The sequence below is a fragment of the Chiloscyllium punctatum genome, chromosome 7 (genome assembly GCF_047496795.1).
Source record: "Chiloscyllium punctatum isolate Juve2018m chromosome 7, sChiPun1.3, whole genome shotgun sequence".
NCBI classification, from domain to species: Eukaryota; Metazoa; Chordata; class Chondrichthyes; order Orectolobiformes; family Hemiscylliidae; genus Chiloscyllium; species Chiloscyllium punctatum.
In genome coordinates this window covers 78,096,358-78,116,364 of record NC_092745.1, presented here as the reverse complement: position 1 = coordinate 78,116,364, position 20,007 = coordinate 78,096,358, and the positions used below count along the sequence as shown (strand labels likewise).

At 37.3% G+C, this 20,007-nt stretch overlaps 1 protein-coding gene across 3 annotated transcripts in view; it reads left to right on the top strand.

Moving 5' to 3' along the window:
- Positions 1–18,760, top strand: part of LOC140479842 (DEP domain-containing protein 1B-like) — a 32,530-nt gene extending 13,770 nt beyond the window's left edge. Inside the window, exons 5-12 of one of the 3 annotated variants that reach the window (XM_072574139.1) lie at positions 209–339; positions 982–1,029; positions 3,249–3,389; positions 3,696–4,760; positions 5,252–5,424; positions 7,670–7,846; positions 7,994–8,175; positions 13,558–18,760. In XM_072574139.1, coding sequence (XP_072430240.1) covers positions 209–339; positions 982–1,029; positions 3,249–3,389; positions 3,696–4,760; positions 5,252–5,424; positions 7,670–7,846; positions 7,994–8,175; positions 13,558–13,660 — 2,020 coding nt within the window. In that variant the 3' untranslated portion in view covers positions 13,661–18,760. Of the gene's footprint in view, positions 1–208; positions 340–981; positions 1,030–3,248; positions 3,390–3,695; positions 4,761–5,251; positions 5,425–7,669; positions 7,847–7,993; positions 8,180–13,557 lie in introns of all 3 variants that reach the window. The other 2 variants (XM_072574138.1, XM_072574140.1) reach the window with 2 other exon arrangements.
- The last annotated feature ends 1,247 nt before the right edge of the window (positions 18,761–20,007 follow it).

Below are 20,007 nucleotides of genomic sequence, written 5' to 3'. Positions count from 1 at the left end.
CAGTCACTTTTTAAAAATTTTAAATTTTGAGTAGGTTTAGTAATTTTGACCAGTTACTAATCAAATAAAATTTTCTCTCAATAATTTTAACTCTTGCTGATTAGTAAAAGCATAAAAAAACAAATTACAACCTGTTCTTCTTTGACAATGAAAAGGCTTGAATTTGCTTTTGAATATTGGTCATTCTATATTGTGGTGTTTATTCCAGCCTACAGAAGATCTTGGGTTTGGCTGCATTAAATGATGTGCTCGATTTCTCTCAAGTTATCCCACAGTACATTTTGTACAATGTACATAATGTCAGTAAACATGGAGTTGTAATATTACAAGACAAGTCGGGTGAGACTACCTCTATCTTTCTAACAGTATATAATATTGTCAAATAGAAATTGGAGACAGGCTACTTGTTCCACGATGCATATGTTTGTAGAAATCTTCTATTTTTACATTCATTTATTACTGGTCATTGAATGTGGTGGTTTGATTAATGTCTTATCTGTACAATACATTTGATAACAGTTGTTTATGCAGTATAGAATACTTGTTTTAGTGAATTATCCATTATAGGTAGATAAAATAGGTAGGGCCAGATTGTCTTGTCTGGCTGAGACTGCGCTTGTTCTGAATGCTTCATAATGCAGGTTATGTGATAATTATTCAGCCAGTTGAAACTTCCCTTGGGCAGTTTAGATGCCATCTAGAATTCTTGATATCTCCAAGCTGGTCTTGGATGCTTACCAGGAAATTACAGGATGAAAACTTGCTCTAACTCCTGGCTAAGTATAAAATTGTTTCTTTTTCTTTCTCCTCTTCTCTCCCTCTCTGAATTAAATTAGGTTTGGTAATTTATAAAATTTTGGCAGCTTCAATGCACTGAATCATGGGTAGCCAATGAAAGTTAATCTAATAATTTTTGAAGTTTTCAACACTTCTTTAGTACATAGAATTTCTTCCTCAAACATTTCTCTTTTTGTTTTGTAGAGGACCTGCCTCATTGGGTACTATCTGCTATGAAATGTCTAGCAAACTGTAAGTTGTCAACATACAATGAAATAACTGGTTAATGGATTCAAATAACTAGAGGTAGCTGATTTCACTTGTATCGCAGTGAAAATATCAGTGCAGTTCTTTTTAGCAATTGAGTTTTAGACTCTCCGTGTGTTGTATTGGAAAAGTAGTAAAGCAACAACCAGGTAATAAAACCATGTACTGTAAGGAATAATGTAATGTCCTCAGTCAAAACTGTTTTATTTGTTGAACCTCTAAGCATTGAAAGAGGCCACTAAAACACCAGGAACTTTTGATAAGGGAAGGTAATTGATGTGCACAAATCTGGCATGAGCCATTTTGTAAGGAGAAATTCTAGTCCAAGGTGCAATCAGACCTGATGATATGTATGAGCCTTCGCACAAACCATATATTACAATTAGATAGGCATACATATGTAGTGATTTATTATAGTCATTCTATGTATGATTCTAGTCATTCTAATCAATAATAATAATTCTGTTTTAGATAACTATTCCTCTTAATTAGTATATGTTAATCTTTTGCAATTGAATGCAAGGGTATAATTGTCTCTGTAATCCTTTTGTTCTTCATCTCGAGCACATTTTTAGATTATCTGGAGTCCCAACATATAGCGAAATAATATAGGCCATTTTAACACTCTAAAGGTCTTTGGTTACAATCTCTCTCTATCGTGAAGGTCAGAGGATAGTGGGGCTACTATCAGACCCCAGAAATACCTGTGGACAGGTGAAAGGTGAAAAGTGCAGCTGGAAAGAGGAGCAGGAATTGGGAGCAAAGAGAAAATAATGAAACAAGAAAAAATTGTTTTCTGACAGGGCTTTGGAGTTTGGGGGAGAATAAACTGATCCCATCTAACCCTTTTAAGTTCCTAAAATTTGGTAATCCTCATACAAGTGGTGATCCCTGATACAAGTAGGATAGGGGCAAGATTGCATGCATTGAAATTTGTACAGACTTCTTGCCTCCACACCCATTCCTGGAATTACATGTTTCACACCATGAAACAGTAATCTAACTTCAGCTGACCATCTTCAGAATACACAGCAAGATGCTATACAATGAGGAATTGATATTAACTGTATGAATAAAGTAATGGATGTAGAATAGAACAGTCAATTGTATTTCAAAAGAATAAAGGGTGGATTTGCAAACTTTAATTCCAAAACATCAGTAAAGATAAATCTGACTGCATTTTTTAATAGAAAGTGGATTTGAGTTGAATCACTTTAAATTAGTGGATAAAAGCAAATTACTGTGGATGCTGGAATCTGAAACCAAAAGAGAAAATGCTGGAAAATCTCAGCATGTCTGGCAGCATCTGTAAGGAGAGAAGAGCTGACATTTCGAGTCTAACTGGGTGAGGCAGAGGCAAAATGGAAAACAAGGGAGAAGGGTAGCAAAGGGGAAAAAGGAGAGAAAAAGGTGATGAGAGAGTGGGAGCGAGAGAAACAGAGACAATCACCCTCTTTCCCCCCCGCCCCCCTTCCCCCACATATTTTGTCACACAGCACTGTCTTCAGCCTTGGTCATTCACAGCTCCTTATCTCCCTATAATCTCTCTATGCACTGTCATTATCATCTCTTTATTGTTACCTTTTGCTTCTGGAGCCATGACTCGCCTTCTCTCGGCCTCGTATAAATACCTCCCTATTTCTCCCCTTTTTTTTAAGCTTTGACAAAGGGTCAATTAGACTCAAAACGTCAGCTCTATTCTCTCCTTACAGATGTTGCCAGACCTACTGAGATTTTCCAGCATTTTCTCTTTTGGTTTCACTTTAAATTTATGTTAACTCCAATGTAATCCAAATATCCTTTGGTACAAAATTGAATTTGCTGATTTACCTTAAGAAACATCGCAGGGAATCTGCCAGTAATAGTTTTTTGCTTTTTCTATTATTCATTGTAAATTGAGACATAAGAATATCTGTCAGAAAATACTGTTGCGTGCCCTCTGGTGGAAGAGCTGAACTGAAATGTCAGCATAGGTGATATGCTCAAAGCCTATAGCAAGGCTTCTATCCACCACTTGCTGAATATGGTGAGAATAATACCGATGAGACATTGAGATGTGAAATTTGTAACAATTTAAAAATTTTAGCTGGAAATGCTTTGAACTTATTCTACTTAGTTTTATACAGGTCCTGGTACTTTGTTTGAACTTCATTATTGCTTCCCCCTGTATTTTTGTTAATATTAGTGTTGTTATGTTTTTGCAGGGCCCCGGAACAATGACCTGACCCAGCCAAGTTATCCTGGTTTTGAGCGAGATGTATTCAAAACAGTTGCAGACTACTTTGTGAACCTTCCTGAGCCTCTACTTACATTTGAATTTTATGAACTCTTTGTAAATATATTGGGTAGGTCCATGGAAACAAGAATAATGGAAAGATTCTACCATCTGTAGCTGTGAATCTGATTTTTTTATGATACTTGATGCTTGCTTTGACCTATAGTTTTTACAAGTGCTTTTCAGAAGGGATATAAACATTAAAGTTAATTATGCCCATCAGTAACTGTTGCTGCATGTATTTTACAGTCTGTGTTTTCAATGTTACTAACACACTTTGCAGTGAGCTTTATATTTTGTCCTTGCTGAGCTCATTGCTAATGTTTGCTGTTCATTTGCATTCAGTGTATCTAAACGTGTTTTGGTTTTCTGCTAGTTTTGTGTGGCTACATCATGGTCTCAAACAGATCGCAAGGAAAGCGCAAGAATTTGGATGAGCTCTATTGCCCACAGCCAGCAAAATCACAGCATTTGAATAGACATACACACTCTTTCAAATCAACAGAGTGCCTATTACTAAGCTTAATTCGCAAAGATGTTTCAGAAGAAAATAACCCTTTATTTCAACCAGAACAACTACAAGAGGAAATGGAATATACATCTGAACAAAACATCAATCAAAAAGAATGTGTTAGACATCTAAACCAGAATGTGAAAAACTACGGAAAAGTTGTTTTCAAAGAGCACCTAACAGCAGGCAGCTGTCAGAATCTGACTAATTTAAAGAACGATCACATACCACATTCTTCCATCCAGTCTAGATGCTACTCAGTAGGAAACGTTTTGAATTTTTCAAGTGGGGATATTCTGCACAAACAACATTGTCACTCTGATCTAAATGAAGCAAAACTTCAAAACAGTCACAAACAGTCCCATAGTCAGGTTTCACGATCACTTACAAAGAGTAGACCAAGAGCAGAGTCTATGTCAAATCTCTATTTGGAGAGTGGCAGACAACAAATTTCTAACTCGACTTCTAGGTGTAGCTCAGCGTGGACCTTGACTGAATCTGGTAAGGAACCTTGGACTAATTGTACAAATCAAGAATTGCTCAGAGAGTCAAGCAATGTATCCAGCCAAAACCCAATTTATGGTCAAGACCAACAAAATCAAAACGTACAATCATGGAGTTTACACCACTTCTCTAAAATTAACTCCAGTGAGTTAAATACAGCCAGTAAAAATAAAGTATTCAACAATAAAGGCAGCCACTTCAATATAAATGCTCCAGTTGCTGAAGTCACTATGAAACCTGATTTTTCAGCTCCGCTAGGATTCAGGCGACCAAGCTTATTCAGTTTAGCTGCTGCAGTGGGCCGTGAATATCCAGCTATAGATGGGGCTCTTGTGTCCCATTATAACAAGCATGCTGTGGATGGATCTGAACATGCTTCAACTGGTTGTCACTCAACGTTTGCTGGATATTTAAATGGAACACAAAGTAAGATAAATATTGCATGCATTGTTGTTGGTCTTGGCTTGCATGTTTTTGTTTGTGTATTTGGAAAAAATAAGTTAAACGTAGCTAAATTTGTAAAATGTAATGGAAGTATTTCACTGGATATAAACAGAAAATTTGAGCAACAGGTGCTGCTGTATTTTTATAAAATAATTGGGTTATAAAGATTGAGTCTAGTATTATTGATAGTGGTTTTGTAATAACTACAACCCTCAAATTGTTGCTGTATATTGGCTGGATAGAAGGAGATTTGATGCTTCCAGATTAAGAATTTAATAATCCTCAGTGTCAATTATTGTTAAAAACTGTCTTCTCTAGTTTTTTTTTAAATCTAACTTTGAGCCTGTGCACTCTGTTTTTACTTTGGAACAAGTTAGCTGCGCATTTTTAAAAAGTATGCATTTTATGGTTTATGCATTAAATGAAGATCAGAAAAAAATGTAGTCAAACCTGATTTAATGCCCTTATGATAGGTCTGCTACAACCTCAGCTGGAGCGGATTGCCATAGAAGCCCTTCAGATCTGTTGTCTCTTCTTGCCTCCACCTAATCGTAGAAAACTGCAACTACTTATGCGCATGATATCTCGCATCAGTCAGAATGTTGATATGCCACAACTTCATGAAGCCATGGGAACAAGAATGTTGGTATGTGGCAATGATCATTCTATTGACTTGGTATAATATGCCATGCTGTATCCATATAAATTCTGATTTTTTCAAATTAGGGCCAAATGGTGACTTAATGAGGAGGATGTAGCACAGCCTGAGGTCCTGCTGGTTGCAGTGAATCACAACCAGCTTTCAATGATGGTCTGGTTATACAGGGGCCAGTGGGGCACTGAGACAGCTTGCTGGAAGGTTTTTGGAAAGGACAAGCAGTGAATATGTTGTCACAAATCAGTATAATCACTAAATCAACACATGTGGCATTCAAAGGTGAAGCTGTTCTATGAAGCCCAATGAGCTTTTGTGCAAATGGAACATTGCTTTAGAGTCTGCCTTTCTGATAAGGCAGACTTTTCCTTGTGATAGTACACAAACCAGTGTCTACCTGGTGATTATGGGAAGTTGGAAAAGGGGACTATACATAAATAAACAGAAGGAAAAGGGGCTGGTGTTTAAGGGTGTTAGCTAAAGGGATTTGAAAGAAGAGCTTGAGTGTTTTCAAACTACTAAAAGTTTCACTCACTCCATTTATTATTCACTTGTAATAATTTTTACTCCATTTCAAGAGAGCTTAGAAATCCCACTTTTTTTCAGTTTCAATAGATGATTAAAATTCATATTGAAATAACCCTTGTCAAAGTTATTCTAAAATCTCCTTTTTCTTTCTAGAATAAATTTCAATTCATGATTCACCCATAAGTGAAAGTGTCTTTCCCATTTGCCACCTCAATTTTGTTTGTCCCATCCTTCTATATTTTTTAGGAATCTTTTGATACGAATGGGCATTGGCACAGCTAAGAATGGGACAATTGTTTACAGTCTGCATGTGAACAGTAAATCAGCCAGAACTTGTGTTTGTGACTATTCATGGTGTGGACATACCAGATCTAAATGTAGTACTTCCCCTATGACTACCAATGTCTTGAGTTAAATAACCTGATGAGAACATAATGAGAAATACAATGAGAACCACTGTTGCTTTAAAAAAAAGGTCATTTCAATGATTAAACAGGTGACCTGACACTATAATAAGTTTGTCTTCAGGGAAAAACACTGAAACAAAAAGGAGAAAACGAGTAAGATAAGGGCCCATGGTGTCAAAGGCAAGGTGTTCACATGGATAGAAACTTGGCTGTCTGGCAGACAGCAGAGACTGGGGATAAAAAGGTCTTTCTCAGGATGGCAGCCAGTGACAAGTGGTGTTCCACAAGACTCTATGATGGGGCCACAACTTTTACACTATGCATTAGCAATCTAGATGAAGGAACTGAGGACGTTCTGACCAAGTTTGCAGATAATGCAAAGATAGGTAGAGGGACAGGTAGCATTGAAGAGGCTGGGAGGCTGCAGAAGGATTTGGACAGGTTAGGAGAATGGGCAAAGAAGGGTCAGATGGAGTACAATGTGAGAAAGTGTGAGGTCATGTACTTTGATAGGAAAAAGGGGCATTGGCTATTTTCTAAATGGGGAGAAAATTCAGAAGTCTTAATTGCAGAGAGACTTGGGAGAGCTAGCCCAGGATTCTCTCAAGGGAAACTCTCTGGTTGAGTCAGTCTTTAGGAAGACAAATGTAATGATGGCATTTATTTTGAGAGGACTTGATGAGCAGGGATGTATTTTTGAGGCTCTTTAAGGCTGTGGTCAGACCACATTTGGAACGTTTTGCACATGTTTGGGCCCCATATCACAGGAAAGATGTATTGGCTCTGGAGGAGGTTGATGAGAATGGTCCCATGAATGAAAAGCTTAACGTTTTATAAGGAATGTTTAAGGACTCTGGGTCTATATTCAATGGAGTTTAGAAAGATGAGGGAGACCTAATTAAAACATACACAATACTGAATGGCCTTGACAGAGTCTATGTTTCCATTGGTAGGAAAGACTAGGACCTGAATGCACAGCCTTTGAGTAAAGGGAACACCTTTTAGAATTGAGATAAACTTCTTCAGCCAGACATTGCTGAACCTATGGAATTCACTGCCTCAAAAGGCTGTGGGAGCTCGGTCATTTGAGTATATCTAAGACTGCAATAGATAGGCTCTTGAGTATCAAGGGTTACATGGAAAAAGTGGGAGAATGGGGTTGAGAAACTTATCAGCCATGATTGAATAGCGGAGCAGACTCCATGGGCTGAATGGCCTAATTTCTGCTCTTATGTCTTATAGTCTTAAAGATAAGAATTGACTCGCTATTCTTTGACTGCAAATCTTGGTTTGCTAAATAGGTGGTTCAGACCTTTTCACGTTGTATACTACGTTGCGAAAACGAAGCTGACCTTGATGAATTACTAGGCACAAGACTTGTTTCCTTTATATTGGACCACCATCAAGAAATTCTGCAGGTACCACCTTATTTGCAGAATGCAGTTGACAACCACATCCGTCATCTCCAAAAAGTCCAGGTATACATATGTCTGTTGGTAATTATTTTGTAAGGATGTGCTAGAAAATGCCTTAACTTTATGCAACACAGTAATGATATGAATCTTAATCTATTGTACTTCCAGCATTTTGAGTACTGTGTATTAATTTTGTACTTTATTTTTCAGATTACATATCCATGCACAAACATGAATGCTGAGGTCCCAATGTATACATTCTGTAAACAGATAAGCACCAAAGAATTTGAAGAGCAAAAGGTTTCTGTATCTCAGATTGCCATAGCTGAGTTGCTGGAAAATATTGTAGAAGATAAAAAGATGTCTATTAAAGACAAAAGGAAAAAACTTAAGCAAGTATGCGAAGGAACTACCTCTTTCTGACCTTTTTGCTTTTGTTTTGTGAGCAAGTATAATTGATTGTACAATTTAGATAAGGCACTTTTAAGAAGTGACTAAGTAAGCTGTACCATCCTTTTGATAAAAAGATAGTTCCTTAACTCCATCTGAATGTTAATTCAACTTTGTTCTATTGCATAAATGCTTCAAATCATCTCTGCAAGGAAATTCTAATTTCAAATTTATTTAGCTTTGATTTCAGAATTATTTAAAGTTATGCTTTCACAAATCAGAACCACTCCAAAGAAAAATGTGTTCTAATTCCTTCATTTTGCATGTGTGGATTGCACCAATTACAATTGAGGAATTGTATTTCAGTATCTTGAGTCGTCCACGTTAGTACCTTGGAAAAGATGCAGCACACCACCTAGATTATTCTTATTCATTGTCCAAATGTCAGTTTACAAAGGTTCTCTGTTGTGCTGTCTTTCAAGAAATTTTAGTTGCTTGCCATATTGAAGGAAACTGACCATTTGGCCCATTTGTCTCTGTAATGATTTTGTTCCCCTCAAACATCATCTCCTTGTTATTCTGACCCCATCGGTCTATTCTTGTATTTCTTTCCTCTTAGTGTGCTTTGCCTAGCTTTCCCTTTTAGGTGTCTTTCTGAATTTAGTACAACTGTTCCTTTCAGTGGCACACTTTGTCTTCCCATCATGTGTCTAGTACAGAAGGTTCTCCTAGTTATTAATTGAATTTTAGTGGCGTCCATTTATAGCATCCAGTTCTGGTCACCCCAAAAAGTGGAAGCATTTTCCATCTATTGTATCAAATCATTTCACAATAAAAACATAAATAGGAACAGGAGTAGACTATACAACCATTTGAGCCTGCTTTGTTATTCATTATAATTATAGCTGATCTTTTGCTTTCAGCTTCAATTCCTTCTCAATTCCCCATATCCTTTGTCCCTGTTTTGAACTAAGGCTGTAATGAAGTCAAGCCTGTTGAATGCCTGTGTGGCAGAACCTGGATAGAGGATCAGTGTTTTGTTTATTACTATGTAACTGCAGCTTGATAGCACTGTCAATGACACCTTCCCAGAACTTTGGAGCCATCTCCATTCAACAATAATTGGCTAAATTGAATTTGTTCTGCATTTTGAGAATAGGGCATTCCTGGTCAATTTTCCATTTTTGTCACATATATGCCAGTTTGCATGCTGAATTCTTAAGTAAACATGATTTGGAGCACAATTCTTTAGTGCTATTGCCAGGATGTCAGAGCACGTAGCATTTGGGGTATCCAGTATATCAACTATTTATTGATACCATGTGGAATGAATTTGAATGTCTGAATACTGCTATTTGTGAGGTTGGGAACGTTGTTAAGAAGCAGATGGATCAACCATTCCATTTTTTTTATAATGAAAATGCTGTAAATGTTTCAGACTTGTCTTTTGCTGAGCTTCTCCATTACCTCAGGGTGGAGATAGTCTGCTGCCTCTGGTTAATTGAACACTATATTTGTGACTGGACATGGCAAGACGAGAACTTGGTTTGTATCTGTTTGTCATGGGATTCCTTTGCTCTTGTCTATCATTTGCTGCTTCTGCTGGTGAACATGTAAGCAGTCCTGTGTTATATTTGACATTTGCATTTTTTATGCATGCTGATGCTGCTCCAGGCATGTTCTTCTGCACTTTTTTTTTGTACCAGGGTTGACTTCTTGGCTTGATGGTAATGATAGAGTGATGAATGTGCCAAGACATGAGTTTAAATACAGTTCTACTCCTGAAGGTCTGCAGAGCCTCGTGGATACCCTGTGCTGAGCTGAAAGATCTATTCAACATCTACATTTAACATGATCTTAATGGCACACAATTAGATAAAGGGTATCAAAATAAACAACTATGGATGTTAGAAAGCTGAATTAAAAGCAGAAAGTGCTGGAGAAACTCAACATATCTGGTAGTATCTGTGGCGAGAGAGGTTAATTTGACTCTTCAAACTGAAGTGTTTACTTCTTGTGAAAACCTGTGTGGTTATCACTCTCTTAAACTGTCATAGTCAAACACATCTTTCTCAGTAGATGAAGAGCAAGGTCTCGTAGGTTTCTGCTTTTGGATTATCTCACCACCTGCAGGCCTAGCTGGTAAACGTGTCCTTTAATGGCTGTTAGGTTGGTCAGTAGTGGTGCAACTGAGTCACTCTTGTGATGGATAATGGACATCTCCATCAATACATTCTGTGCTTCTGCCACCTCTGCTCCCTCCAAATAGTATTCAATGTGGAGGCGTACCAGTTAATTAGCTGAGGGAGGACAATAGTTGGGAGGAGAATATGCCTACTTTGTGGTACAGGCAATTTGCTTTAATTCCATTACTTCAGTAAGGATATTTGCAGTTCTCAATTCAGAATTCTTTGATTAGTGGCATATTCCATGCTTGATATGCAGCAGTATTTGGACTATATTCTGACTTGAACTGAGGTTTGGCACAAGTGCCACTTGCCATTTGAGTGCCAAACAATAGATATCTCTTTAAAAAGATAATTTTATTACCTCCCCTTGACATTCAAAGACATTACTAAAGCTTAATTCCCCCTCCTCAACGTCTTGAGTTGCCAAGTTGCCAGAAACTTAAATTAGTCCAGAAGGCATGTGATTCTGTATTACTCATCAGACTTGCAAGCAAGGTTAGATCTCATGGAATAAAAGGGACTGTGGCAACATGGATTCAAAACTGGCTGAGTGATAGACAAATAGTTGAATTTTTTTGGGTTGGAGGAAGATTTTTGTACTGGAGTTCCCTGCTGTCAGTGTTGGGACCTTTACATATCCTGGTGTATATTTAATGATCCAGAACTTGGAGTAAAAGGCACAATTTTAAAAATTGCTATGAAACTTGGAAGCATTGTAAAATAGAATGAGGATGGTGTCAATGTTCTTAAGTTCTACAAGTTGGAATGGGTAGAAAGATGACAAGTGAAATTGTGTGTAAGTGATGTTTTGGTTGGAAGAACATGATGCAGCCTCATTCTTGTTCAGTTGCTCTTTTCTGTCCTAATAACTGCCCTGAACTGGAAGCTGTCCTTTCCCCATTTGTTTTTCTGCCATTTTGACTCTCTCTTAATGTGTGTTTGTGACTTTTAGCTTTAAACTTGAATTGTAATCTCAGATTACCCACCGTGAAGTGTTTGTAAAAAAAAAAGTTTTTAAACTTGCCACTATTTCTTTAACAACAATTCCTTTGTCCTCCTTGTCATTGGTCCTGACCTAGATCATGACAGCTGGAACTTCCTTATTCCAATCAAAAGTTCTCTTCTAGCTGTTCAGGTGCCCTTTACTTCTGGAGGAAGACCATAACATAGTTGTGCACTGCTGGGTACTACTGCAGTGAATGTTGTGACTTCCCCTAATTACTGAATCTCTATGATGACAATATTTCTATTCCTCCCTGTCCACACACTCCTTTTTACGCATCCCTGGCGTGCATGATGTGAGCATTCTTGCCATTCTTCCTGAGTCTTCATTTCAGTTGAGTATATTGTAACTATTGGGTCGCACTAGGTGGTGGTGGAGGTGGGGCCTCCTGAATTCCTTGATCCCCTTTATACTGTTGATGGCATTCAAACTGGTCCTGTTCTTGCACCTGTGCTTTCATCCACGACGTTACTACTTGGGAGAAACTGGGTTTTTCCTAGCTGGTGCAATTCTAATAATCCACCCTCAGTGGCTTCAATGCGCCAGCTGGGGCACACCACTGCTGTATGAAGACCATACACAACTGCCTGCCTTTTTAACAGCCTTCCAATGTCATCCCCCCCGACAATAACCTGAAAAATAGAAATTTGAGTAAATACAAATTTTTGGTTTCGAACAGGTGCTTTTCATTTATCAAGTACTCTCTTGGTATCTAATGCAAAGGCTACGTTGAGGCATTTAGTGTGCGAGCCTGAAAATGAATTTCCTTTGTGCTGGGACAATGTTCTCTTAAACTTACCTGCCATAGATGATACATGCAGGGACTTTGACTTGAAGTTGTCAGTTATCTTCACTGAATGGTTGGCTAACTTGTGAATAATCCTTCCATATTTCTCTTCTGTCGACTAAAATAGAAAGGAAATTGGACAGGATGTAAGATGGGTAGTCAACCTGCTTTCCCATTTTCTGCCCAACAAGAATATTTAACATTTGAATCCCATGTGTCTAGTTTAGAATAGGAACTTGTGTATTGCTGAAATGGGGAGAGTCATCTAACAGTGAATTTTTTTGATATTGTTTGAATACTGTTGCTTTTAGGGATTCATCATCACCTTTTTGTATAGTCAGTCGATTGTGTAAGTAATTTTCTGATCGTTTATTTTTAAATATGATGCCTTCTTTAATTAGATAAAGTATTGCAACAATGACAATTGGGGATGGTTCACTAAGTGTGGAATATTTTAGTCTCGTTAAAGTGATTAGGGGCAGCGTTCCACTCTTTGGGAAAAGTTATTGGGGAACTCTCTCCATGGTCTTTTTCTCCATTTGGTCCATCTTGCATCCGTCTGGTGAAGACTGGGCAGTCCCCCAAGCTCAATGATGACTGCTGCCTGCAAGGTCTGGAATGTGGTGAGGAGATTTGGGCATAAGACCTTCCACCAATTCTCCTGTTTCTCAGATGCTGCCTGACCTGCTGTGCTTTTCCAGTACCACACTCTCGACTCTAATCTCCAGCATCTGCCGTCCTCCCTTTCTCCTGCCTGCAAGGTCTGCTTGATGAAAAGTGCTCGCTGAGGAACTCCCTTCTGCCCCAGGTCTGCTTTTTATTCTTGGTCATTGCATGGCTTTTCTAGTGCAAATTTGGTTTCTGTAACTTCCTCAGCCCCTGTGGTCTTCCTCCTGTCCTGCGTACTCCTACCCCGAGCCTGGCACTCTTGTTAGCCCTATATCTAGGGGCTTATAGCTTGCACTGTCAAGCAATTGTCTGAACCCTTTTGGTCAATTGCAATGGGATGGCCACTCCATGATGTTGGATGATCATTGTCCCCTTGTCTGACTTCCTCTGAAAATTATTTTTCTAAAGAAATTTTTGAAAATGATACACTGAAATAGGGTACATTTGGCACCAACTAAATCATTGAGCAGCAATGGCATTGTGACCTCTGTTTTCATAAGCTAGAATGTTGCGAAGTTAAGTGTTGTAATAGCTGTTAAATGAAATTGCATGCTACACATTAAAAAACAGGAAAATTCAGTTTTTAAGGATCCCCAGTATTATGTGCTAATACAATAATATCATGATTGTGCTGATATTAAATTTTCCTAGATTGGGGAAAATCTTATTTAAATGTTTATTAACAAGAAATAACTTGGATTAATAGAAATATTTACCAATTCTCTTTCTCCTTCAGTTCCAAAGAGAATATCCAGAAATGTATCAAAACCGCTTCCCCACAACTGACAGCGAGGCCAAGCTTTTCCAGGATAAGCCCAAGATCAAGCAACCGATGTTAATTACAATGAAAAGACCACTTAAAAGTCTTCAGAAAATGCAGAGACTGAGATACTGAATAAAAGATCAGATTTTATAGATATTTGCTGAAATCTTTCATGATCTTGCTCTGTGAAGTGAAACTTTCAGGGAAGGTTTCCTATGAGTCATCTGTTTGTATGTATAGCGACATGCTTTAATGGTGACAAAAAGTGAAGGCATTTAGTAGAATGCATACCAAACCATACTGGTATTAATTGCAATCATGCAGCTCTTGAGTTAGCACCGCATAGCATGGAAATAGATCCTTCAGTCCAAACAGTCCATGTTGACCATAATCCCAAGCTAAACTATCCCACCTCTGCCTGCTTCTGGCCCACATTCCTCCATACCTTTCCTATTCATGGACTTATCCAAATGTCTTTTAAATGTGATAACTGTACCTGCATCCATCACTTCCTCAGGAAGGTTTGTTCCACGTGCAAACCACCATCTGTTTTTAAACAAAAAATTTGCCCCTCCCCTCGATTTTAAATCTCTCTCATTTCACGTTTAAAAATGCACCCCCTAGTCTTGAAATCTGCCAAGCTCAAAGTTAATAAGCCGTCCGTTTTTAAAAAAAATACTGAGTCTGGATTGTTATCTTCATGAAAAAATAGTCTGTTCTTCCTTGGGTCATAATCATAGTACCCCTACAGTGGGGAAGCAGGCTATTCAGCCTGTTGAGTCCACACCATCTCTCCAAAGATTATCCCTCCCAGATGCACCTGCTATGCTATACCTGTAACTCTCCATTTCCTGTGGTCAATACACCTAACCTGCACACTTTTTTTTTTTGGTTTGTGGTAGGAAACCCACACAATCACTGGTAGAATGTGTAAACTCCACACAGACAGTCGCCCAGGGTTGGGGGGTTGGTATCAAACCTGGGTCTCTGTTACTGAGGCAGCAATGCTAACCACTGAGCCACCGTGCTGCCTTAATCTAACAGTTTTATTGAAAGCCATTACTTTTTAAAAATGCTAATCAAGTAATAGAGGTGAAAATATTTAACTCAGTCTAGTCATGTGCTCAATGGATCAATGATTAGGTCAATATTTGGTTAAAAAATTTTTTCTGACAATCTCCCTTCCCTTTACAGATACTTCTGAGTACTTGTATTTGTTTTGAGTTTCCAGCAATTACAAACTTTTATAGAGTAGTTTTCGTTTATGCTAGTAAACTTTTACATCGATGCATTAGCCTATTCTAGCCCTCTCTTGAGGTGATAATGGTTATGGTTTAAGCCTGAGATCTGCCAGAAAAATGGGCTTGCTGGAATGTGAAGTTATCCATGCATAAGTGTTTATTAATACATAGAATTGTTACTGTATTCTGCATAAGGTTTTCTCACTTCATATGGCAAAGCCTAGGTGTGCTATGGACACTTAGAATTATTTATTCAACTTAAAGGTCTTTCTGGTTTAAATGTAAAGTATTCTTTGATGCCGTTAACTTTATGATAAGCCAGTAGCATCAAATGTTAGTTTCTGATTAAAACAAATTTCCCAAAAAAAATTGCAGATAGATAAATTGCTTTGATCACCATCTTTAAGTTTCTAAATCTCTAATTCTTGTCTATTAGGCATTAAAGAATTATTCAGATTTGTTGAGATGGGGAAAACTTTAAAGGGAATTGAGAACTAGCAAAGTTTGCAAATTAATTTTTTTTATTTGTAAATGATGCAGATCTGAGTCTGCAACATAAGTGCCTGAGCAATCTATCAGGAGCAGCAAAAGACAAGTTGAGTGCTAAGAGATATGGCACCTTCTGTGCTCCACCACAGTACTGTATCTTGATCTCACATTGTACAGCAAACATTTTACTAACTGGCACCTATGGGCCCAGGAGTGTGCCAGTTGATCAAATATTTCAGATGATCAAGAGGTCCACAATCAATGTAAAAACATATACGAAGTAATAAAAACATGATGTAGGGGACTATATTATTATACTTCATTTACAACATGCATCACTTAAATACTTTATTGTACAATTATTATAGTTTATTTACACTTTGGCCTTCAATAAAACTACTGAGAGCCTTCTCACTCTCACCCTCAACTGACTACTCAGACATCGTGGTAGATCACTGTATTCGAGAAGAAATTTACTCAGTTGAATCAACTGTTGATATTTCATGTGGCTATTTGTTTGAACAAGTATATTACAATGAGGTAAATAAACTGTAATAAATGGACAGTACAGTCAACTCTGATACTTGAGTTATAACTTTTGCCAGTTTATAGTGTTAGTTGATAAGGTGCTGGTTAAAGCAAAGTTTGCTGTGAAATGCTGTCAATCAAGTATTGGTTTTTGAAGTAACTGTCCAGTTTAGTTTCTCTCACTCAGGATTCTACTCCTAACTCTGGAAGCTGAGAATTTTGAAAAGGCATCTGAATTCTTAGTTGAAATGGATTTCCACCACCTCTTAAGGTAGTGTTCCAATCTTAACAACTCTTTTGTGTGAAATGGAATTATTTCTCCTTAGTCTTCCAATTGTTTTAAATCTATTTACTGATCCACTTGCTAGGAAACAGTATTTCCACAACTTGCTCTAATAGAACTTCAGGGACAAACAATTCCAACTTCTCCACTCTTTCCACACGACTGAACTGCCACATTCCTGCTACCATTTTGGTACATCACTTCTGTACTGTCTGAGACCTTTTTTATCTTTCCTAATGTAGAATTAATTGTACATGATAGAGATCTAACCAGTGATTTATATAACTTCAGCCTCAGTTCCCTTGCTTTTGTATTTAATCTGTATCTACCCTATTTACAAAGCCAAGTTAAGAAAGTTTAAAGAAAACACTTTAACAACATCCTGACATCTTCAAAGGTTTGTAAATATACAACTATCCTCTCAATTGTATTATTTAATAGGTATTTCTGCATGTTCCTCTTAAATTGGAACATTAACGTGCATTAAGTTACATTTACATGATTTCCACTTTGTCAGTCTGTAAACTCCTGCAAAGACTATCCTGTCTCTCTTTATTCAATATCTCCAAACTTAGAAATTGCATGCTACACAAGCTCGAGTCGTTTGTATGTAATGAGAAAAGTTGCAGGGTACACTCCTCTCCAGTCAGAGCAATTTCTCTGCTTTTTCTCTAATAGTTACATTAAAATCTTTCCTGATGAAGAGCTTATGCTCAACGTTGACTCTCCTCCACCTTGGATGCTGCCTGACCGGCTATGCTTTTCCAGCACCACGCTTTTTGACATTAAAACACTTATCGCCTAATAAGATATTCATTAACTTTCAGCTGAATCTTGATCTACATTTCCCAACTATCCTATTCTGAAATAAATACTTTAAGATCTATATTTGAATGCAATGTGGAATTTCATCAAATTACACAGATCTCCCTCTTGTATAGTGAGAAAATCCAAAAATGGGTTTTTTGTTAAATCATGCAAACATTAAGGCATCTTACATGGGGTCGATTAGGAAGGCTGAAGCAGCTGATTTAGCATTGGTCATCTGTAAAGGAAGATCTTTATTGAAGAATGAAGTCAGAATTTGTAGTGCATCCCTTCCTACACAGGACTGTAATCTGATTTGGGCATTTGAAGAAATCGAAGGCAAGGAAACCTCCCAAAACCCCTCAGTTTTGTTTCTTGAAACAATAGGTTAGCTGAGTTAGCTAGTTGGTATATTTTCTGTTTTCTACCAAATACCAGGCATGTGTACACACCAAGACATAACCTTCCACAATCTGTTTAATTTTTGTGACTGCAGCAAGTTTGCTGCTCTGAGAGATTCCTGAACAGCATTTTGCAGCTCCAAATGTTTGTATTCACTTTAATGCGTAAGAAAGTTGGCTATCAATTTAAGCAAACTTGAGCCTATCCTGGATGACCTCCAACATGGGTTTTAAAAAAAAATCATCTGAAACATAGGATTGGCATTTCCTTAGATATATTTGCTATCAGAAGACTCTCAGCATTGCACTTTCTTGTTGCTTTCATCCATCACTGCTTAATCTAGACAAACATGACAGTATTATGATTAAGTATTGTGGTGATGCATGAAGTGGTATGTTAACTACATTGAGTGCTGGTGCATCTTTTTGTAGATGTTCCTAGATCTCCTTGATTCAAAAGGGCTCACTGTTTCATAGAACTATTTTCATCTGCCCAATATCCTAAAGAATGTAGGTCTTTGCCTTACAAAAACTCATTAAATTTATTGCCTTAAGTACAATTTCTGCCCCTTGAAGTAATTTGGTATTTTGGCTTATGCAGTAACACATAAGCAAACCGTTCTTAGAAGTGACATTCTTTTGAGTACTATGTACTTTTGTCAAAGAATAATCCTGGCCTTCTAATAACATATTTGTTTGTACAAATCCCACAAGTGGCATTTAAAGGTCAGAATGTTATTTATAAAATGCATCTCTTCAGTTGTCCCCTTGCCTACCTAATTTATAGCATGTGGAATTAAGAATAAAGGCTGAGTACCCGATTGTGTGAAGTCAACTTTACTTTATAAGTAACTGCAGTTGACATTGGGCAGGAATTGCTCCTCTGTTAAATGTAGGCTAAAAAGAACATGTGTAAAGCTTACTATGAAATGTGTATGGCATGTGTTATGTGTTCAAATATGCCTTGTGCATGTCTTGTCTTGTATTTTAATCATGAAGTCTTAGAAAATGTATTTCCTGTTATTTATATATTTATATAATGTTCAAAAGTCTATTTACGACAAATGAAAACAGATTAAATTGGAGTCTTCATTTTATTTTGCAGTATTTTTCAAAATTGTGTATAATCTTTAATCTATAAAAATTGTGAACTGAACTGTTGCAAAATTATATATCTTAGCCATGACTGCTTAGTAAATCATGGTAGTATGCTATATTTATCAGGGAGCATGCATACTTTTCACTTTTTCTCTGTCTAGTTGTAGAACAGAATATTCGCTTGTACAGATATGGTTCAACAATGTGCCAAATAAATCAAGCCACCTAGAAATTGAATTTAATTCTGCTTGATTAAAATTTCATCATGTAATTGCCATGTCCCAATTGTACAACTTTTTGTTTTGAAGATTTTAAAACTATTTTACTCAGCACTTGTAAGATATCGTCACTTTTATTTAAACTTAAAGCAAGATGATCAAGGCTACAATTTTGCAGGATGTGAAATTTTGTGGGATTCTATAGATCAGTCAATTCTGCTTATTTTAAGTTTATACGGATGGTTGACAGTGTCTGAACAAATAAATTTACTCACGACATCATTCCTGCAGTTATGCCATTTCAAAAATGAACTGAATCACTGGCCCTGGTGAAAATGGTCATTTTTGTCATCAATAGGAGCCTCTTGTTTAGGTGCTTTTTGTAAGATAAAAATTTCCAATCTGAGAGAGAAGTTTGATTTTAGCAGTTGACAATCTTTAGGAATGCAGATTTAAATTTTCTAAACTAATATATTTGAGTTAAATGAAGGGCTTGCCTGTGCATTTTAATGCCTAGTAGTAGAGACCTTGACCGAGTGTATTGGGTGCTATTTCTTGACACGGAGTGCGGTCTCTCTGCAAATGTAGTCATATCTTTGAAGGTACGGTAGTCTTTGATTTAATATGGTAGTTATGTTCCTGAAAATCACAACATCAATGAAGGCTTCTATGGGATGTGTGTTTTATGTTGAGGTTGTATTCAAATGTCAAACAATAATCCACCACTCTTAATTGCTTCCTGTGGCAACCTGGGAAATACTTCTAAGGCTTCAGTATCAGTTTAGGCTGTTGTTCAATATGCTTATCACCCACAAATGGTGTGAAAAGGTTTCACATTGCAGTCATTTTATTTTTTTCTCGCACCTAGTTATGTTCTTACTTCAACATAATGACTTGAAAGGAATGTGGAGTAAACTACTTCACCTCCATTTGTTGTCTTGGCAACAAGTTCCAAACTTGCCAAACTCTCTCAAAGAGAGAAAACATTCTGTTCAGCTCTTTCCTAAAAGGCCGACCACTAATTTCAAAGCAGTCACCTCTCATGGATTGACCCATGAGGAAATATCTTTTCCATGTCATAAGACATAAGAGCAGAAATTAGACCATTCAGCCCATGGAGTCTGCTCTGCCATTCAGTCATGGTTGATCGGTTTCTCAATTCCATTCTCCCATTTTCTCCCTGTAATCCTTGATCCTCTTCATACTCTAGAACCTATCTAACGTAGTCATAAATATACTCAATGACCTTGATGGTGACAAAACAAACTACTAATAGGAGGTGGGAGACCTGGAAAAATGGTGCACGGAGAAAAACCTAGCTCTCAATGCTGGAAAAACCAAGGAACTTATTGCTGTGT